Source organism: Oncorhynchus nerka, linkage group LG6 (genome assembly GCF_034236695.1).
Source record: "Oncorhynchus nerka isolate Pitt River linkage group LG6, Oner_Uvic_2.0, whole genome shotgun sequence".
Lineage (NCBI taxonomy): Eukaryota > Metazoa > Chordata > Actinopteri > Salmoniformes > Salmonidae > Oncorhynchus > Oncorhynchus nerka.
Genome location: NC_088401.1, coordinates 31,241,574 through 31,264,376, shown reverse-complemented (window position 1 = coordinate 31,264,376; position 22,803 = coordinate 31,241,574). Strand labels below are relative to the sequence as shown.

The following is a 22,803-nucleotide window of genomic DNA, read 5'->3' as shown; positions in this document are numbered from 1 at the left end:
TGGTACCTTTGCTCCACCAGACTGCAGTAGTCGTCTGAACCCTGACTCTCTGGTCTGGTCGATGTTTAGCATGACGGTCCAACCGCTGAACGCTCCCTCCAGGTTGTTCTGGTCCTGCAGGTTCCTCCTCCAGCGCATGGCAGCCAATGCCAGCCTCTTCTGATGGGAGCTGATGGAGGGTAGGGCATCCAGGATGGAGCTACTGCCCCACTCGTACGCATCCTCCTGGAACACACAGTATGTACACCCTCTCCATTAAATTCAAGAAGAATAAACAAGATTTATTTTTTAATTGAGCTGCCCCTTCTTGGATAGGTCTCTCTCGCGAAAGATATCTTCTGACCTCATTGGGACTTCCTGGTTAAATAAAGATTAAATCCAAAAAGATGGCGCTATGAGTCTGTGGGGGCATGTTGTGGTGGTCTGATGCAGACCCTGACCTGGATAAAGTGTCCCACGGAGCGACAGGCCTCCAGGTAGGAACGGTGCAGGATCCACTTCCCGGAGGCCATGGCTGCCAGGTACTTCTCATTCCTCAGGGGGCTCCCCACGATGATGTGGGAACAGCTGGGGTCAAAGCACTGTTTGTCCAGCACCACGCCCCCTACAGGAACACAGACATGTTGAGTCAGACAAATGCAATAGGGGGACTGACAAACAGGACGACAGACCGTCTCAGAAGAGAAAGAAACAAGATATTTTAAGACCTACTTTTTTATTTGCAGTGGCAATGGGGTGAGTACCCAATGGACCATTTTCCCTATATGGTGCACTAGTTTGAACCAGAACCCTATGGGCCCTGGTTAAAATGGTACACTATACATTAGGGTGTCAATTTGACAAGCAACTAAAGAGTTGAGGCTACTTTAGATTTCGGTCATTAAGCAGACGCTCTTATCCAGAGCAACTTACAGTAGTGGGTACATACATTTTTATATACTGGTCCCCCGGGACGAAATCGAACCCACAACCCAGGTGTTGAAAGTGTCATGCTCTACCAACTGAGCCACACGGGAGCACATATGTACCAAAGAGACGGTAAAGATGGCATCTAGTTAGTTAGGTGGTCAGGGAGGAGGACCGAGACTCACCCAGCTCCTCTATGAGGGCACTGTAGTCTATCCTCTCCTGGGGGTTGAGGGAGGAGAGCTGGAACCGAGGAGGCTCCTTCTCCGCCTCACTCTCCTCATCCATCTGTTGACAGCACAGCCTTTTTAGCATCACAGTACACTACCGTGCCGCTAAGTAACGATTCACATCTAAACATTTACTTATAATATCACCTTACAAGAGGGAGGGAGGGTGAGTGTGGTTACCTGTGGCTCTGGGGGCACGGGGGGGTTGGCGAGGGGGAAGGCGATGCTGGGGGCTTTAGGGGTGAGGAGGTCAGGCTCCTCCCCTGGCACAGTCATCACTCTCTCACCCATCTCCTGGTCAATCACGTCACACACCACTGAATAGGAGGGAGAACATTTCAAAGGTAAATATTTGGCAAAACAATAATAATAATCTGTTGCTGCAGGTGCATTGGCATATATATAACAAGACTGAAAAACCGAATTTCCGAAGTCTATTGCACTCTTTTTAAATCCTTTGAAACTTATGCAACACTTGTGTGATTGAAGACAGGGTACTACTTTTTTAACCCCCCTCACCCATTTCCACTATTTCAGAGTCGGTCATGGAGTCCCGGAGTGTGTTTCCGGCATTGTCAGAGTGGGATAGGGGTGCTGCTAGAGGTACAGCCAGGGACTCAGAGTGCTGGGAGGGGCTGCCAGGCCATTGCAGGTTGTCAGCCAGCTTGGCCCTCTCCTCCCGGGCCGTTGGGTCATCCCACACGATCTGCTCACTCTGAGACGGCTCTGTGTTCAGGTCCATTGCTGCCTGACGAGACATCCTGAATAACACCAAAGGAGGGAGACCGAGAGAGTTAGCCCTTTTTCACACTGTAAAGACACGGATGTACATGTCTTATTTAAATGGCAAACAAAGACATTTACATGAATAAACATCCAATGGAATTAAAGCACAAATTCAACCCAGTCAAGTAAAATCTAAACCTATGCAGTGCAGAGGATTTTGAAAACCACAATGTCTGGACACAGATCTAGTCATTGGCATAGGGAAACTGAATAGTGAAGGTTAATTGAAGATTATGTTGACTTCTCGCAGCCTCCTGGTCTGTCGGTGTCTCATACCGCAGTGCTTCCAGAGTGCGTCGGACGTTTGCGTTGCGGCCAGGGGTATGGGGATTAGAGTCAGTCCCCCCGGAGCCCAGGCGGGCTGAAGAGCGCCTGCTGGTGGTCTTCTTGGTGGCTGACATGATCTCCTGCAGCTGCCTCTGGAGCTTCTCCCTCATCTCCAGGGTCTCCGACAGGTCTGGAAGACAGAGACGGTCAGAGGATGAGGGGAATGAAAGAAAGTGAAGTGTGTATGTATGTGTGTGTTTTGGGGACCTGCACTCACGGGATATTCAGTTGACTCCTGATAAGAGCAAACTTCACTTTTTATCAGTCAACAGCCTCATTCTGTATGAACCAGGAGGGTCCATAATCGCAAACTCTTGCTTAGACCACCGGTTAAAGCTTTTAGAACTTTGCAAGCTGTTAGCTTTTCCCATTGGAAAATATGTCACAAGGAGGACCTGAGCCCTAGGACCATGCCTCAGGACTACCTGGCATGATGGCTCCTTGCTGTCCCCAGTCCACCTGGCCGTGCTGCTGCTCCAGTTTCAACTGTTCTGCCTGCGGCTATGGAACCCTGACCTGTTCACCGGACGTGCTACCTGTCCCAGACCCGCTGTTCTCAACTCTCTAGAGACAGCAGGAGCGGTAGAGATACGCTTAATGATCGGCTATGAAAAGCCAACTGACATTTACTCCTGAGGTGCTGACTTGTTGTACCCTCGACAACTACTGTGATTATTATTATTTGACCATGCTGGTCATTTATGAACATTTGAACATCTTGGCCATGTTCTGTTATAATCTCCACCCGGCACAGACAGAAGAGGACTGGCCACCCCTCATAGCCTGGTTCCTCTCTAGGTTTCTTCCTAGGTTCTGGCCTTTCTAGGGAGTTTTTCCTAGCCACCGTGCTTCTACACCTGCATTGCTTGCTGTTTGGGGTTTTAGGCTGCGTTTCTGTACAGCACTTTAAGATATCAGCTGATGTAAGAAGGGCTATATAAATACATTTGATTTGACAATTAGCCATCTTGGTACTATACATTTTTAATGTATTTTTTAAATCACCCACTGGAAGTAGACTTGGTTGTTCATGGTCAGACGTAATCAAAAACGTTTCAATAAAAGAACCCTTAACAAAAGTGAAACGGCACAATCTGCTAGTCAAAGTAACTAAACCTCATGTTGAAACTACTAGTCAAATAGAACAGTTTAGCGAGCCTAGTATCTGGTATATTTCGCAGTTTGCAAGAAGGGTTCAAATTCTCAGAGGATCTCTTTGATGTACTTTGAACTGTAGAAGTTACACTTACTGTGTTGGTGTGTTGAGAAGGGAAGCGCAGCCAGCACGTGGAAGATTAATGAAGAGCTGCTTCTATTGCCAGCCTCGTAGACAAACACACTGCTAATATTCATACTACATAGTCCTGTACATTTAAATGTACGCTTTATATGCATCATTATATGTTGTACTTCAACGCACGCGTAATTTACTTGAGGACCAGCAGTAGTTTTTTTCCAACAAAAAAATAAAAGTTTGTCACAAGGGGTCTTGAACCCGCACTTCACTAAGATTCCATTTATACCAACTTAATGGAGGATGGCAAATGACAGTGATAGCAGAGATAGAAGAGGAAGTGAGACGTCCCACTCATTTTTCCTGGTTCATATATAGTCAACGAACTAAGCAGACCAGACACAGCTAGCTACCCCTTAAGCAGATTGGTACTGGGATCATTTTAAAACGGCCGGAGTACGACATTAATTTATCCACCATCTTTTATGACAGTAATGGAGGGTAAATTAGAGCTATTTGACAAAGACCATGAGACACTTATTTTACTTAACAATAAACTAATATAAAACTTACATTTTGTATAATTGTCCGCCATCCTTTTCTTTAAAAGCACATGGACGTGTGTGAAACGGATAGGCAAAAACAAGGAATTTTGTTCATTAGCTGTTTTCTAAAAGGTTTATACCGGTGGTCTCAGCAAGAGTTCATTAGTCTGGACCCGGAACGTTTCAATTCAAAGCACTTGAGCTACGGCACAGAAGGGCAGACCAGTGGATCATCAGTGTATAAGAGCCCCACCTTTCTTCTCTGCATTGTCCCGGCCCTGCTCTTGATCAGTCTCTCCACTGACGTGATGGGAGGTTGTGGCGTCTTCTACGGCATTATCTTCAGGCTGAGGGTGACAAGGTTATGATGTGAAGCTTTGAACTGACAGCCTCCCTGCACTATTTTCCAGACACTCAAACCATTGAACAAATACAGGGGCCTTAAGTATCAAGCATCTCAGAGTAGTAGTGCTGATTTAGGATCAGTTTAGCCTTTTAGAACACAATGAATAAGCTTTTTTAGGGGGGGGTACATTTTACCCCTTTTTCGTGATATCCAATTGGTAGTTACAGCCTTGTCCCATCACTCCTGTGCGGACTCGGGAGAGGCGAAGGTCGCGAGCCATGCGTCCTCCGAAACACATGGAGGGGGTGCTTGATCCTAAATCAGCACTCTTACGCGAAGATGCTCAATACATACAGCCCCATATCTAGAGTGAGCGGTATCTGTAAGGAATGTACCCTGTTCTCTTGGGCCTCAGTGAGGTCGCTGAGTTTTATGGTGCGGGTGGCAGGGGGTGACCTCTGGCTACTGTCAGGAGGCACCTGGCTGAGGTTCAGGCTCATCTTGGGGTTGTAGGTGAACGGGTAGAGAGACTCCGACACGTGCCTCTGATCCTCAGCACACTGGAGACAGACAACAGCAACAAGTCAGTACTGAGCGCAGACACACACACAAAACCACACAGACAAACTACAGCAACACGTTTGTGACTGTTACATCTGATATAAGAATGGAGCGTGCCTGTCGTATACTTCATGCAGTACATTTGTGTTTATTGTGTGTATTGAAAACCTTCCGTACCGCCTGAAGCCAGTGCTGGGACACAACATGCACCCCTCTCTCCTTCACAGCCCTGTACTCCCGCGTGTTGTCCCCCACACGACCCTGGTAGATGTAGTGCGTCACGGTGTTGTCACACGACCACCTGGACCCCCCACACACACACACACACAGAGTATTGGATCATAGAGGGACATGCATCATTAATGGCAAGTGTTGTGACTGGCATTACTAACATTGTAGACATAGTTGCAAGCATGTTGAGAGTAGTACCTGAAGTCAGCTCCCAATGAGGCAGCGATGCCGTTGAGCTCCCGCTGCTTCTTGCTCAGTTTCTTACTCACACAGATCACCACACCAGTCAGGACAGCAGCCTCCTCCTCCACCTAAAGGCACAAACAAACGTCACACAGGCATTTAAGAAACTGTGTACATCAAAATTGAATTTATTTATAAAGCCCTTCTAACGTCAGCTGATATCTCAATGTGCTGTACAGAAACCCAGCCTAAAACCCCAAACAGCAAGCAATACAGGTATAGAAGCACGGTGGCTAGGAAAAACTCCCTAGAAAGGCCAGAACCTAGGAAGAAACCTAGAGAGGAACCAGGCTCTGAGGGGTGGCCAGTCCTCTTCTGGCTGTGCCGGGTAGAGATTATAACAGAACATGGCCAAGATGTTCAAAATGTTCATAAATTACCAGCATGGTCAAATAGAAAATAATCACAGTAGTTGTCCAGGGTACAACAAGTCAGCACCTCAGGAGTAAATGTCAGTTACATGGGCTTGTGAGTGTATGAACTTGGCTGTGAAGGCTGTAGGGTGTGTTCTGTACCGCTCTGTGTGTCTCCTTGCTAAGCTGGGGGCTGGCTGAGAGGGCCTGGAGGTCAGGGTCGTGGCTGCGGGTGCTGTTGGCCAGGGCCACCTTCAGGTTCCTCCCGATGACCTCGGACAGCGGGGTCACGACCTTCTGAGTCTGCTGTGACCTGCCCCCTGGTGTGTCCAACGCTGCTAACGCAGCCTGGAATATCATACAAGTACATAGTTTCAAGATGTGTTATTAAAATGTATGAACTGAGCACTGAATTCTGATTGGCTGACAGCCGTGGTACATCAGACCGTATACCATGGGTATGACATGTATTTTTTACTGCCCTAATTACGTTGGTAACCAGTTTATCATAGCAATAATTCACCTCAGGAATTTGTGGTATATGGCCAATATAACACGGCTAAGGGCTGTTCTTTGACACGACACAATCGCGGAGTTGGCCATACACGCGGAGTTGGCCATTATTGCTTAAATAATACTCAACTAGGGCTGTGGTGGTTATGACCTTTCGTCAGCTGGTGATTGTCATGCAAATAACTGACCGCCTCCGGGTAATTGATAGTTAATTTTTTAAAAAGTGGCATTTCTAAATGTTGAACTTCATATTCATCTCCAGCAACACCCCAACATCAACATGAGAAAATTGCGCGTTTCTAGGTTTTGTAGTAAAAAAAAATGACGAGGAAGATAAGTGTTTCCAGTGACATCATCAACCAATAAATGTTGTATTTATTATGGATCCCCCTTGGCAGCAGTTACTCTTCCTGGGGTGCAGCTAAATTAAGGCAGTTATATATATTTTTTTAAAACATTACAATACATTCACAACATTAAGTGTGCGCCCTCAGGGCCCTACTCCACTACCACATATAACAAGGCAGGTTCTACAGGCCATAGTTTTGTCACACCTGCACTACGGTTCTGTCGTGTAGTCAGGTGCCACAAAGGACTAAGGAAAATTGCAATTGGCTCAGAACTGGGAAGCACACCTGACCGTTGGAGAGCCAACAATAATATGCATGTCAATCTCTCCAGGCTTAACGTGGAGCAATTTCCAAATGCCTGACGGTACCGCGTTCATCTGTACAAACAATAGTATGCAAGTATAAACACCATGGGACCACACAGCCGTCATACCGCTCAGGAAGGAGACGTGTTCTGTCTCCTAGAGATGAACGTACTTCGGTGTGAAAAGTGCAAATCAATCCCAGAACAGCAAAGGAACTTGTGAAGATGCTGGAGGAAACAGGTACAAAAGTATCTATATCCACAGTAAAACGAGTCCTATATCGACATAACCTGAAAGGCCGCTCAGCAAGGAAGAAGCCACTGCTCCAAAACCGCCATAAAAAAGCCAGACTCCGTATGTGCAGTTGCAAACCGTACAAAGATTGCAATTTTTGGAGAAATGTCCTCTGGTCTGATGAAACAAAAATATAACTTTTTAGCCATAATGACCATCGTTATGTTTGGAGGAAAAAGGGGGCTTACAAGCCGAAGAACACCATCCCAACCGGCGAAGCACGGGGGTGGCAGCATCATGTTGTGGGGGTGCTCTGCTGCAGGAGGAACTGGTGCACTTCACAAAATAGATGGTATCATGAGGACGGAAAATTGTGTGGACATATTGAAGCAACATCTCAAGACATCAGTCAGGAAGTTAATGTGCTTAATTTTAATAATTGAGAAATAAATATAGCAGCACGAGAAAGCTGGAATCCTCTTAAAAAGCAGCCAGTCAAAACTCTGTTTCAACACGAGATTGGGCTTATAAGAACACATTTCAATAGGCTATGTGCTTTCCAGCCGCGTTCAAGGGCGCTGAGTATTAGGCCATTAGCGATTGGCTGCTAGCAAGTTTGGTAAGGTACTAACGACCATCAGCGGCATTAGAGCAGTTTGGGAGAAGCCTAATACCACTTAATATGTTTACATACCCTACATTACTCATCTCATATGTATATACTGTACTCGATACCATCTACTGCATCTTGCCTATGCCGTTCTGTACCATCACTCATTCATATATCTTTATGTACATATTCTTTATCTCTTACACTTGTGTGTATAAGGTAGTTGTTGTGAATTGTTAGGTTAGATTACTCGTTGGTTATTACTGCATTGTCGGAACTAGAAGCACAAGCATTTCGCTACACTCGCATTAACATCTGCTGTGTATGTGACAAATAAAATTTGATTTAGTTACTATGACTCAACAGTCAGGTGGAATTTGATGCGGTCATGACTCGTGACTGCCGGTGTGACGGTAATACGGTCACCGTAACAGCCCAATGCTCAACATTATTCCGTCAATTAGTTGCAGCCCCCCCTCCTTTGCCCTCAGAACAGCCTCAATTCATCGGGGCATGGACTACACAAGGTGTTGAAAGTGTTCCACAGGGATGCTGACCCATGTTGACTCCAATGCTTCCCACAGTTGTGTCAAGTTGGCTGGATGTCCTTTGGGTGGTGGACCGTTCTTGATACACACGGTAAACTGTTGAGCATGAAAAACCCAGCAGCGTTGCAGTTCTTGACACAAACCAGCGCACCTAGCACCTACTACATTACCTGCTGATCAAAAGGCACTTAAATTTTTTGTCTTGCCCATTCACCCTCTGAATGGCACACATACACAATCCATGTCTCAATTGTATCAAGGCTTAAAAATCCTTCTTTAACCAATCTTCTCCCCTTCATCTGCACTGCTGAAGTGGATTTAACAAGTGACATCAATACGTGATGATAGCTTTCACCTGATAATTCTGTCACGGTAAAAGCAGGTGTTCTTAAAGTTGTGTATAGTATTGAGACAAGTGAATCTTACCTTGACATTGAAGGTGGGTCTGAAGAGCTGGTCTCGGCAGAGGAAGCGGGAGGGGGTGTCCAACGGCAGCGCTGGGGATTCTTTCTGCCCCCCTGCTTTCCTGTCCCCCTCTTGACCTCCCGGTGTGGTACAGTCCTTGTCTAGCTGGCCCTGGTCCAGCACGGAGCGGAACACCTTACTCTGGAAACGGCGCGTGTCCAGGGGGGTGACGGCCGCCCCGCTCTGGGGGCCCAGCAGGGGCATCTCTGGGGACTTGTTACGGGCCGGGGGAGGGGGCATGGATTGCTTCTGCGAACCCCCCACAAAACTCTCCTCTTCTCTCTCTGGGGAACAGAGGGAATACATACACTGATTCAGATGGTGAGATCTATCACATACAGCAGAGCATAAACTGTTTGTGCAAAACTCATCCCCTCGCAGTAAATTAAATGCTAAGCTTTCACTGGCCCAGAAATGACTAAAACGTCATTCATCCCCCCCACTGATGCAGGCATTACATTAAAATCCATTCAAGAAGTGTCTATGATTGTGAGGCAGACTGACCTGGAGAACGGGGCAAATCCACCAGGTATCGCCCCTCTTCTGCCTTCCGGCCCGTCCTGGCAGACTCCAGCACCCAGCGCAGGGTGACGGCGGGTAGCCCCCACTTTTCGGCCGCCTGGTACTTGGTGCCCTCTGGGCTCTGCAGAACCAGGTGGGTACTAGCCAGCATGCCCCTCCTCTGATTGGCCATGCGCACAAAGTAGTCCTGGACACTGTCCGGAGGATGGATATATGGAAAGGAGAGAAGGTATTAAGACCAGAGAAACTACGCTCAAATACGCCACAAAAGGTTCTTGTTGCAGGCTTTCAGTTTGACGCATAAGCCACAGGTTATTTTCTTCTCAGTGTAATCCATGTCTGTGTGACAAGGGACTAGTATATCCAGTGTGTGTGTGTGACTGAGTAGGATGCATAACTAACAGAATGTAAAAAAACAACAAAGCATTTATCTGAAAAGTTTTGCAGCTGTATTTGCTGTCTTCATCAAGAATCGACTTAGGAGTTCCCTAAGGTCTCATTGGAAAGGTTGGAGTCGCCTACGGCCCATGTGAAAATGTGCAGTCCTTTGATGTAAGTGTCCATTATATCACAATTATCTCTTAAAAACAAACCATTCAAACACTAAATATAACAGAATGCTGGAACATACTCTGTCCATATGAACATGTGTACAATGTGGACCTTCATCTTAGCAACCGCTGTACTTGAGCTATAGCCTTGATATTATTTTTATTATTTTTAACTTCAGCTGGTGCCATTTATCTACTATGCAACCTGTATACTACAAGAGCAAACTGTATCCTTCCTCGTGTGTGTGGTGGTTAGGTGGTTACCTGGCTCCCAGGTGTTTGGCTAGCTCTACCAGGGACTCCCTCTCTGCCCCGGTGAACTGGCTGACTGAGAGGACACAGTCTCTGAGAGGGGAGCGGCCCTCCATCACTGACACAGGGCTGAACAAGGGGTGGGAGCCCAGCTCTAACACACACTGCTGCTCCACACACATGGTCTACACAAAGAAACATTGATTAAAACGCACACAATATGGGTTAATGAAGAATCACACACACTTGGCCTGAAGAGCCCACCCACACCAAAGACATCAAAAACATGGAGCCAGAATGTTTGTCAACATTCCCTCTCTTACCAGCCAGGTATCAGTGGCCACCTCGTCCACAGTGGCCTCCACCTCGCAGCCCAGCAGGGGCACCACAGCGTAGTCAGCCACGGCCCGGGTGCGCCCCACCAGGACCTTCCCACAGTTCTCCGTCACCAGCATGGAGAGCTGGGCCTCCGCCTCTGCCCCAAAGCCCACCAGGAGGAAGCGTTTCCCCACAAATAGGCCCGCCTCACTGGCCTCCTGCAGGGTGGTGTCAGTTCCAGTCCCAACATCGGCTATAGTAGAAGCCTGGCCTGGGGCTGAGACCCAGGGCTCTGGTGCTATAGAGCTCTGCCTCCTGTGGATGCTGCTGTCAGCTGGTAGAGGCATCTCCACTGGGGTTGGAGGAGAGAAATAGCAGATGAAGAAAGGAAGTTAGGAGGATATGATGGTGGTACATGGTACCTGGGATTGCAGGTGACCGTGCTGTGACCCCTTTGAGTTGTGGTCTTGCTGCTACACAGAGGAGCTCCTCCCTTACCCACTGTCAAGTCGTCATCCATGTACTGAGAGAGCATGTCCTCCTCGGCCTTCCTCTGTCGAGGGGTAGCTGGTTCGTGGGCAAGGGGGCAGCCGAGTTGGTGGAGGAGGGACGAGAAGCAGAGGTGCGGGGGGCAGGCATGGCCACGGTTGCAGGGGCGGGGGGCAGACAAGCCGGGTGGTGGTAGTCCCCCTCAGAGAGCAGGCTGCCTCTGGAGAAGCTGTCCAGCAGCCACTGTACCGTCACGACATGGGGCCTGGGGGAGAGATCAGAAAGATGGGATCACGTCAAGGCACAAGATAACCGTATTAGGTTATTTCCTACTTGACAACAGGTTGGTTTGCAAATTCATTATCCAAAATTCCCAGGTTTTCCTGAAATACAGTGTAGTGGATTCTGGATTTCCTGTTTATTCCCTCCTGATTCCAGGGATATTCCAACTGGGATTTCTGCAACACCTGGGAATTTTGTGCACATTAATGGAATTTTGCAAACCTATCTACAGGGCTTGGATACAAGACTGCTTTCCTGCATCTATATCCGTCAGTGGAGGCTGTTAAGGGGAGGACGGCTCATAATAATGGCTGGAATGGAGCAAATGGAATGGCATCAAACACATGGAAACCATACATTTGATAACATTCCACCTATTACGCTCCAGCCATTACCACGAGCCCGTCCTCCTCAATTAAAAGGTGCCACCAACTTCGTGATATCCGTACTTGAACAAATGATGGTTTAAATGACAAAGCTTATCAACCTAAGTGTAATACATTATGGATGTGCAATGGCTGAATGTGTCTAACAGCAGCTCTGTGGTTCTGACTGACCTGTGTGTGGCTTTGGCCAGGAAGGTCTTGGTTTCCTGGTCAGTCTCTCCCATGACCACGTGGGTGAGCTCCTCGCTGGGCTGGTTGAAGTGCAGGCCCCCGGCCATGTTGACCAGGCGACGCAGCTTCTCCAGCCTCATCCCTGGCAGCCCACACAGGTACAGCTACAGGGGAAGACAGCGGAAATTCAACGTGCGTTTTCTAAAAGCCAAAGTGGCTTTACAATAAGAAACCGTAAGGAATAAAGATCCAAAAGGTATATGACATGTCTAAGTGAACAGAATTGAACTTCTGGTTAGCACATTTCTATAAGGCCTCAGTGAGGAAAGTAACCTGTGATTACTCCATAGAGGGGGGGGGGGGATCACACAATTCAATGGATTTTTTGTATTCTAATAGGGAGTTATAGGATCTCCAGCAAGTGGCTCATATCAAGATAGTGCTGAAAGGACCTCCTACTGACCTTGCAGCCGTCCAGCAAGTCGTCTGCGGGGCCGACTGTGATGTCCAGAGCGTCGATAGGGTCTGGTGTGTCCAGCCGGCTGAGTGTGGCATTGGTCAAGGCCGTGTCATTCACCGTCATACTGCTGTTCACAGAAATGTGGCTCAAGCCCAGTAGAGACGCACTCTCTGTAGGAAAACAACAAATGACCTCATTGTGACCAGGGGCTGTTTCTAAGCACTTTGAAGCATTATAATATGGATATTTGCAGCATGTGTGTTTTTATGTACAGTGGCAAGAAAAACTATGTGAAGCCTTTGGAATTACCTGGATTTCTGCATAAATTGGTCATCAAATTTGAGCTGATCTAAGTCACATCAATAGACAGTGTGCTTAAACAAATAACAAACTAATTGTACTTTTCATGTCTATATTGCATATATAATTTAAACATTCACAGTGTAGGTTGGAAAAAGTATGTGTGAACCCCTAGGATAATGACTTCCCCGAAAGCTAATTGGAGTCAGTAGTCAGCTAACCTATTAATGAGTCCAATCAATGAGACGATTGGAAAATTTGGTTAGAGCTGCCCTGCCCAATAATAAAAAATAAATAAAAAATCACAACATTTGAGTTGCTATTCACAAGAAGCATTGCCTGATGTGAACAATGCATCGAACAAAAGATCTCAGAAGACCTAAGATTTAGAATTGTTGACTTGCACAAAGGGTTACAAAAGTATCTAAAAACCTTGATGTTCATCATTTCATCATCAGTTCAGGACTGTTGCTACTCTCCTTAGGAGTGGCCGTCCTGCAAAGATGGCTGCAAGAGCACAACGCAAAATGCTCAATGAGGTTAAGAAGAATCCTAGCGTGTCAGCAAAATACTTACAGAAATCTCTGGAACATGGTAACATCTTTGTTGACGAGTCTACGATACGTAAAACACTACGGAGGACAACCACAGAAGAAGCCACTGCTGTCCAAAAAACACATTGCTGCACATCTGAAGTTTGCAAAATTGCACCTGGATGTTCCACAGCGCTACTGGCAAAATATTCTGTGGACAGATTAGACTAAAGTTGAGTTGTTTGGAAGGAACACACACCACTATGTGTGGAGAAAATAAAAGCATAGCACACCAACATCAAAACCTCATCCCAACTGTAAAGTATGGTGGAGGGAGCATCATGGTTTGGGGCTGCTTTGCTGCCTTAGGGCCTGGACAGCTTGCGATTGATGGGAAAAAAATGATTGCAGGAGAATGTTAGGCTGTCTGCCAAATGAAGCTCAAAAGAAGTTGGGTGATTTACACAGAAAAAAAATATGCCTTCTGGAGTGGGCCAGTCAGATTCCTGACCTCAACCCGATTGAGATGCTGTGGTATGACCTCGAGAGCAGTTCACACCAGACATCCCAAGAATATTGCTGAACTGAAACAGGTTTGTAAAGGGGACTGGTCCAAAATTCCTCCTGACCGTTGTGCAGGTCTGATACGCAACTACAGAAAACGTTTAGTTGAGGTTACTGCTGCCAAAGGAGGGTCAACCAGTTATTAAATCCAAGGGTTCACATACTTCTTCCACCCTGCACTGTGACTGTTTACACGGTGTGTTCAATAAAGACATGAAAACGTATTACTGTTTGTGTTTTATTAGTTTAAGCAGATTGTATTTGTCTATTGTTGTGACCTAGATGAAGATCAGATCAAATCTAATAACCAATTTATGCTGAAATCCAGGTATTTCCAAAGGGTTCACATACTTCTTGCCATTGTATGCATGTAAACTCAGCAAAAAAAGAAATGCCCTCTCACTGTCAACTGCGTTTATTTTCAGCAAACTTGCCATGTGTAAATATTTGTATGAACATAACAAGATTCAACAACAGACATAAACTGAAGGGTACCACAAGAGGGAGGAGGATGTCTTCCATGTAACGCACAGCGTTGAGATTGCCTGCAATGACAACAAGCTCAGTCCAATGATGCGGTGACACACCGCCCCAGACCCAGTCTGAGCACTGGAGGGATTGTGCGTTCCCGGTGTAACTCTGGCAGTTGTTGTTGCCATCCTGTACCAGTCTCGCAGGTGTGATGTTCAGATGTACCGATCCTGTGCAGGTGTTGTTACACCGATCCTATGCAGGTGTTGCCACCGTGAGGACGATCAGCTGTCCGTTCTGTCTCCCTGTAGCGCTGTCTTAGGTGTTTCACAGTATGGCCATTGCAATTTATTGCCCTGGCCACATCTGCAGTCCTCATGCCTCCTTGCAGCATGATTGCCTACCGTCCGTAAGCTGTTAGTGTCTTAACGAACGTCCCACAGGTGCATGTTCATTAATTGTTTATGGTTCAATGAACAAGCATGGGAAACAGTGTTTAAACCCTTTACAATGAAGACCTGTTGAAGTTATTTGGATTTTTACAAATTATCTTTGAAAGACAGGGTCCTGAAAAAGGGATTTATTTTTGCTGAGTTTACGCATGTGTATTCTTACGCCTCACGACAATTGCCCTTCAGAGTCAATACAGATCTATTGAATAGGGATGGGGGTTTGAAATACTATTCAAACAGTATCATGACTTTTTGTAAGATGTGCAAAATATATATATTTGTAACGTAGCTACGTTTTTAACCTGAGCACTGCGGCGCGAGGGAGAGATGCTGGCGCTCTATTGTACCTTGAACACTTGCCATATTCAGACCGTTCTCTATTGCTGCAGCTGCAGAGGGAAGTGTGTGTAGTGCGCAGACAGAGGACGAGAGAGACGCAAAGGCAACTCGGCTACAGCCAAGAAGAGCTAACTTGTAGCAGCCACAATGGTATTCATCAACCCATTTAACAGTGTCCGTCTTGACTGGAGTATTTTTATTTAACTAGGCAAGTCAGTTAATAAATTATTATTTACAATGACGGCCTACCTGTAAAGTCCCCCCCCGGGCCAAACCCTCCCTTAACACGGACGACACTGGGCCAATTGTGCGCCGCACTATGGGACACCCGATCACGGCCGGTTGTGATACAGCCCGGGATCGAACCCGCGTCTGTAGTGACGCCTCGAGCACTGCGCTGCTGAGCCCCTCGGGAGAAGCCCAGAGAAGCTAGACAGCTATAGCAAGCTATGCTAATTGAGGACACATGCTGCGCTTTTCTCCCCAACCCCATTCAGATAAAACAGCCCACCTATTGGTTGCTCGTTGTATCCAGCTCCTTCTCATTTCACTAACTTTTAATTACGTCATTGCATTAGTGAGTTCACTCCATTTGCTACACATTGAGCTTCTTTGCCGCTTTGATTGGCCAAACACGCTACACACGAAGGCTACCACTTTCCATGTCTGTAGCTTGTGAGGTGTTGAAACAGTGTTGCTTTTATGCGTTTTGTTTGGTTGCTTTTTGTGCTATTGCTCTGTCTGCGTGCTGTGTGTTGCTTGTCCTTTGTTGCTCTGCATGTGCTCACTGCTCATTGTTTGTGTGTATTATTGATTTAAATAAAACCAGAACTTTTACTGCAACGTTGATTAATGTGCACACTCAAAACTGCTACTGGCCTTCTCATGGGGCGCACCGTGCACGTCATAAAAACTAGTTTGATTTTTATAAAACAATCATTTGAAATGTCATGGTATATCCTTGGATGTAGAATGCCACACTGATATTTTAAATGTAATTTAGAAAAAGCCTTTTCATTGTTAAAATAGGCTTATATTGATTTATTTTAGCAAAAATGTACTCAAGTAATCGAATACCAACATCCATTTAGATATTCAAATAACTGCGCACATCCCAACTATTGAATAATCAGTCATAAAATTCGGAAATATTTATATATTTTAAAATAAACGTCAAGTTTGGCGCCTCACCCTCTTTCTTCTTGCTGGTCCCGGTCGGGGTGGAGGTGTGGGGTTTGCCGTCTTTCTGATCCCCTCGCTCCACCGTGTAGCGACTCTCGTCCTGGCAGAAGCCCTTCTCGATGCTGTCAAACAGCCAGTGCAGAGACACACAGAAGACATTCCACTTCTGTGCACACTCATACTTCTGACCTGTAAGCACAGACAAAGGGAGGGATCAGTGAAAGTGACGGAAACTGGGTGGCAGTAGGAGAGACTCAGGTACTCTACGACCTAAAGCTGTTATTATATAAAAGGACATGAAGCATGTCTGTCCTTGTGATTATGAAGGAAAAGATATCTGTGTGGCTGAAGCAGGATTTATCCCTGCTTAATTTCTTTGTGATGTGTGTGGAACTGATTCTGAACCTAACTAATTTGGACAATAAAAGGTAAGTTCGACCTACCTGAGGGCTCGCTGACGATGAGGTGGGTGCACTCGTTCATCTTGAGCTGTCCGGTGTAGCTGGCCCCGTGCAGCTGGCAGAGCCTCTGCACCTTCTTACGCTCCACCGTGGAGAGGCCTGTGACACAGACGGTGCAGCCACAGAGCACAGGGCACAAGTAGTCCTCTATGGGCAGGTCAGTGTATCTGAACAGGCTGAGGGGAAGAGAGAGACAGGGAGATGAATAGATTGGTTTAAAGCTGCAATATGTAACTTTTTGAGTGACCCCACCAAATTCACATGGAAACGCGAATTATAGATCTGTCATTTTCAGTGAAAGCAAGTCTAAGAAGCGGTAGGTCTGTTCTTGTGTGCCATTTCTATGCTTCCTATTCTTAAGTTTATTTTTTGCGTCTTTTACTTTCAGTTTTGTACACAAGCTTCAATCTGAAAATATAATATTTTTGGTTACCGAAAATATATTTCACAGCGGTTTAGATGGTAATGCATTGCTTGTTCTACACTACATATTGCTTGTTTTGTCACAAACTGAAATTTGGCAAACTATTAGAATTTTAGCAACCAGGAAACGGCAGTGATTTCTGAATATTGCACCGTAAATTTATGTAAGTAAAATACAACTGCAGCTACATGGAGCATCTAGGAAATACGATGAGATGCTGAGGGCTGTGCAGAGAATAGTAAGGCACTGAATAGAGGAGGCAGACTCAATGCTGCAGCACTGTTTTGAGAACTGATTGAAACAAGTTAAAAGATTCATCCACTCAGGACTCATCCATCAACATTGAGGAATATAAATCGTCAGGTCACAGGCTTCATTGGGAAATGTGTTGATGATGATGTACCCACAATAACAATCCGGACATACCCCAATCAGATATCTGTACCATGCTGAGAGCCCGTACTGCAGCATTCAATGTCAGCAGAACGAAACCCGGTGACGCCTATAAGGCAAGAGCTCCGAAAATCCATTATGGACGAAAAAATACGAGAGAGACTCAAACTTGAATTGATGTTCGACAACTCAGACTCGCGACGCATGTGGAAAGGACTACAGAATATCACAGACTACAAAGGCAAATCCAGGTGTATGTGGTGCCTGCCGAATCCTCCGACCCAGGTGAGCTTAACACATTCTATTGCTGCGTCGAGGCAGACAATACCGAGCCATCCAAGAAGGCTCTTGCTGTTCCGGACAACCAAGTGCTTTCTCTCCTTGAGGCTGATGAGGAAAACTCTCAAAAGAGTGAATACTCAAAGTCGGTGGCCCAGATGGCAACCCTGAGCGTGTCTTCAGAGTGTGTGCTGACTAGTTGGCGGGTGTCTTCTCTGACATTTTCAACCTGGCATTATGCCAGGCTGTTGTTCCCACCTGCTTCAAGGAGACCACCATTGTCCCAGAGTCCAAGAAAAACAATGTGACATGGCCAAATGACTAATCACCCTGTCTCACTCACACCAGTCATGATGAAGTGCTTTGAGGAGGTTGGTAATGGCTCACATTAAGGCCAGGAACACAGGACCCACTTCAATTTTGCATTCCGCTCCACGGAAGATGCCATTTCCATAGCTATTCACACAGCCGTAACACATCTGGCCAAGAGGAATACCTACAGTTCAGCATTCAATGCCATTGTTCCCCTGAAGCTCGACACCAAGCTCAGAGCCCTGGGTCTGGACACCACCCTCTGCAACTGGATCCTGGACTTCCTGACAGGCAGACCACAGGCTGTGAGGACTGGCAACAACACCTCCTCCAAACTGACTCAACACAGTTGCCCCCTGCGTTGTGTCCTCAGCTGAACTTCCTGTTCACCCACGACTGGCTGGCTTTGCACGACACCAACTCCATCATCAAGTTTGCTGACGACACCACAGTGCCTGAGGAAGGCCTGCAGCATAATAAAGGATCCCAGCCACAAGCTGTTCACTCCCTTAGGGTTGGCAGACGGTATCGGAGCATGACGTCTGATAGAAACGGTCTCTGAGCCTGTTCGTATCTACAAGCTATCAGACTGCTGAACACTTGAACTGGCCACCTGCTCTGATTCTCTGCACCTTAGCACAGGCGCGAACACACACACAACTGCTGTTACCGGATTCTTATTATGATTGCTAAATACTGCACAATTTAGAACTTACAACCCAATCCCCCAAAACACGTAAATATGGCACCTTCCTGTATTATATAGTTTCCGGATTCGATCATATTAATGACCAAAGGCTAGTATTTCTGTGTGTTATGTTATAATTAAGTCTGATTTGATAGAGCAATCTGACTGAGCGATGGTAGGCAGCAGCAGGCTCGTAAGCATTCATTCAAACAGCACTTTCGTGCGCTTTGCCAGCAGCTCTTTGCAAGCACAGCTCTGTTTATGACTTCAAGCCTATCAGCCTAATGGCTGGTGTGAAATGGCTAGCTAGTTAGTTGTTTGAAACGCTATTAGCGAACACCCATCACTCGCTCTGAGACTTAGAGTAGTTATTCTCCTTGCTCTGCAAGGGTCGTGGCTTTTGTGGAGCGATGGGTAACGCTGCTTCGAGTGTGGCTGTTGTCGATGTGTTCCTGGTTCGAGGAGAGGGATGGAAGATATACTGTTACACTGGCAATACTATAGTGCCTATAAGAACATCCAATAGTCAAAGGTATATGAAATACAAATGGTAGAGAGAAATAGTCCTATAAATACTATATTAACTCCAACCTAAAACCTCTTACCTTGGAATATTGAAGTCTCATGTTAAAAGGAACCACCAACTTTCATATGTTCTGAGCAAGGAACTCAAACGTTAGCTTTTTTACATGGCACATATTGCACTTTTACTTTCACTTACTCCAACACTTTGTTTTTGCATTATTTAAACCAAATTGAATGTTTCATTTATTTGAGGCTAAATACATTTTTATTCATGTATTATGTTAAAATAAGTGTTTATTCAGTATTGTTGTAATTGTCATTATTACAAATAAATAAATAAATAAATATCGGCCGATTAAATCGGTATCGGCTTTTTCCCCGGGTCCTCCAATAATCGGTATCGGCGTTGAAAAATCATAATCGGTCGACCTCTACTTGACACATCTGTGGCATGGTGCTGTGTGACAAAATGGCACATTTTAGAGTGGCCTTTTATTGTCCCCAGCACAATGATCATGCTGTTTAATCAGCCTCTTGCTTGTCAGGTGGATGGATTATCTTGGCAAATGAGAAAATGTGCACAAAATGTACAAAAACAATAACAAGCTTTTTGTCTGTATGGAAAATTTCCGAGATCTTTTATTTCAGCCCATGAAACATGGGACCAACAGTTTACATGTTGAGTTTATATGTTTGTTCAGTGTATTTTACTGAGCCATTTACTTGTTAGTATTCTTATATTTTATCGTTTCTTATCGTTGTTGCATTATCGAGAAGGAACCTGCAAGTAAGCATTTTGTTGGACGTGTATAGCATGTGTGTCCCGTACATATGACTAATACAATTAGAAACTAGGTGTACACTTTTAACATACTTGCTACATCTTTGGTTGATTAGACATAGCTTTCATTAATGTCTCTGGCAAAATGAGAAAGGCATAAAAACCCCTATTACCTGTCCTGTGATTTCTCCCAGCAGGTTTTGACCCAGGCGGGCAGCAAGATGGGCTTCCCCATGCTGGCGGCCACCAGGTACTTCTTGCTCCCCACCTCCCCGGCAACTAGGTGAGTGACAGACACGTTAAGGTCCCGATAGACCCGCCCTCCCATCAGCTGTACCAGATCCATCACGTCAGCCTGGAGGTACAGAGACAGACAGTCACTAACAGACCTAATACATTGTATGCATAACATTTCCGGGCATGAGATGCTCCCATTCATTTCAATGTAACCTGGACCTAAGCAGCACAGCTCCGCAAGAGGCACGCACTGCTCAGGGTAAAATAACGCTTTGTTTCTATTTTCACCCCATTTTCTCCCCAATTTAGGGGTATCCAATTGGTAGTTACTGTCTTGTCTCATCGCTGCAACTCCCGTACGGACTCAGGAGAGGCGAAGGTCGAGAGCCGTGCGTCCTCCGAAACACAACACAACCAAGCCGCACTGTTTGACACAATGCCCACTCAACCCAGAAGGCAGCCGCACCAATGTGTCGGAGGAAACACCGTACACCTGCCGACCGTGTCAGTGTATACTGCGCCCTGCCAAACCCTCCCCTAACCCGGACGATGCTGGGCCAATTGTGCGCCGCCCCATGGGTCTCCCGGTAGCGGCTGTGTGTTACAGAGCCTGGACTCGATTCCCTGACTCTCTAGTGGCACAGCCAGCACTGCAATGCAGTACCTTGCACCACTCGGGAGGCGGTTCTATTTTCGAGAGCTCCCCTGTAAGGATGTTTATGTGGATGTATTACATAATTGGCATGAAAAACACTTGCCATCATTGTTGACAAGTCAAGCAGAGTAGAGGGGAAAGCAATGGATTTACCCTAGCCTCCTTGTCCAGACTGGTGCAGGAGATGGTAACATCAGCCATGGCCATGTTGTAGACAGGCTGCTCTGCTTTGGGAACACAGCGCTGCTGCTGCAGGCAGAAGAGCACCACTAGTGGACTCACCACTCGACAGCCCAGCTTTCACAGAGAAAGGGAGGGAAACAAAGTTTTACACTACTTAACATGTTGTGACTTGTGAGGATAAGTAGGTAGAAGCCAGGTTTGGGAATGTGTGCATCTTGAGACAGACCTTTGTGCAGTGGTGGAAGGATGGAGTGGAAAAGGTACTGAAGACAAATAGAGACTTGTCATTACGGTCCATCTGTAATGCAGTCTCCTCATCAATGTTCTTCAAATAACTCTCTGACTGGAGCGCCATTATGGCCTGTTTCAGAAGGAATAGAAAGATGAGTAATTTCAATAACCAACACTTCAATAACAGTAACCAAAAGCATTACTATTTTAATATCAAATGTTAGTCGCTGTTCATGGACACTACAGTAGTGGCACTGGTATCGTAATCAAAGTTGTACTCACCTCATAGGCCTTGACAGCAAGGTCTGTCTTTCGTCCATTGACTTCTACAAACTTCACAACGAAGCCATCTCGATCTCCTTTCGACATGGTCAACCTGCCATGTGACAGAAGTGCATTAACCCGTCATATGGCTAACACCGGCTCTTTAATTCATGACATACGTTAGCTAGCTACAGTGAACATAGCTAGCTAGTTGCTCGATGACATGAGTGGTGACATTATTAACCAGCTAACGTTAGCTTCTTTTACTGCCAGTGTCAGTAATGACTATAGCGTCATCGACATATTTAAACGTTAGCTAGCTAACATTAGCTGACAAATAATTATTGCAAGGCAGTCACTTTCTGTGCAGAGTGTGTATCGTCAACGTCTGGGACGTGGGATGAGTTCAGGCCCCGGTTTAAAAAGGCAAATACATTGAAGTTTAACGTTAGAACCATAGCTAGGATCCTATGGTTCAAACGATGAACTTATGACTTAAGCTGTTTTTGGGAAACCGGGCCCTGGTTCACCAATGTTCTTACCTTATTGGACCGTCAATATAATATTTTTTACTTTAGGAAATAACTAGGTTCGTTAAATTATTTAGAACTAGCAAGCAACATTAACAGGTTTAAAAGTCGAGCTCGCAAGGGGCCAAAATCACTGGTGCACGAGCCCCAAATGAAGACGACTGGATGCCTGCTCGAATTGGAACGTCATTCACAGAGCTTGAAGACCATCAAAATAAGATGTTTAAATCTGAACAAACAATCGCCATTGTCAATTGTCTCGATCACTTGTGTACAACATATAAAAAAAAAGTTCAAAAATCTTGTAGGCGTTGCTATTCGCGCGCGGAAATCGTAATCAGATGCAGACGGAAGTGAAGTTGTGGGGCTCCTAAGAAAATAAAGTTAACTTGAACGTGCGCCCTCTGCTGGCAGGCATATAAATAAACTAATTCAACACGATTTCCACTCACCCTTGCTGCTACCAGCTGTGTAACTGATTCAGAATTCCACCAATGGCACACCATTATGTTTACATAAAAAAATTAAAAAGTCTAATCTGAAGGCCAGTCTACTTAAAATATCAGAAATATTAACAAGTATGGGTTGTAAAATTGCGATTAGATGTATTGTTATATTGTTAGTATGTGTACTGTAGCTCAAGATTCTGTACCATTATGGCACAAGAGTGTGCTTGTTCTGTCATTGTATGTAGTGTTGCTATGCCCCATTTTGGCATAAAGTTAAAACATTTCTCTTATATAGTCATTCATTCTTCTAATTAGTACTGACAATAGAAACA

At 45.7% G+C, this 22,803-nt stretch overlaps 1 protein-coding gene across 1 annotated transcript in view; it reads right to left on the bottom strand.

Annotated features, from left to right (window-relative positions):
- LOC115130333 (DNA topoisomerase 2-binding protein 1-A) overlaps positions 1-22,340 on the bottom strand; it is a 33,092-nt gene extending 10,752 nt beyond the window's left edge. The window contains 26 exon segments of the mRNA XM_029661371.2: positions 7-225; positions 441-604; positions 1,092-1,194; positions 1,317-1,453; positions 1,656-1,897; positions 2,199-2,379; positions 4,282-4,375; positions 4,770-4,934; positions 5,113-5,236; positions 5,365-5,477; positions 5,925-6,110; positions 8,749-9,071; positions 9,292-9,503; positions 10,125-10,297; positions 10,436-10,782; positions 10,929-11,010; positions 11,013-11,184; positions 11,759-11,922; positions 12,222-12,388; positions 16,069-16,248; positions 16,503-16,696; positions 20,096-20,277; positions 20,968-21,111; positions 21,224-21,358; positions 21,511-21,604; positions 22,035-22,340. Of these exon segments, the coding sequence (XP_029517231.2) occupies positions 7-225; positions 441-604; positions 1,092-1,194; positions 1,317-1,453; positions 1,656-1,897; positions 2,199-2,379; positions 4,282-4,375; positions 4,770-4,934; positions 5,113-5,236; positions 5,365-5,477; positions 5,925-6,110; positions 8,749-9,071; positions 9,292-9,503; positions 10,125-10,297; positions 10,436-10,782; positions 10,929-11,010; positions 11,013-11,184; positions 11,759-11,922; positions 12,222-12,388; positions 16,069-16,248; positions 16,503-16,696; positions 20,096-20,277; positions 20,968-21,111; positions 21,224-21,358; positions 21,511-21,597 (4,290 nt within the window). The 5' untranslated portion in view covers positions 21,598-21,604; positions 22,035-22,340.
- Positions 22,341-22,803: the final 463 nt, after the last annotated feature.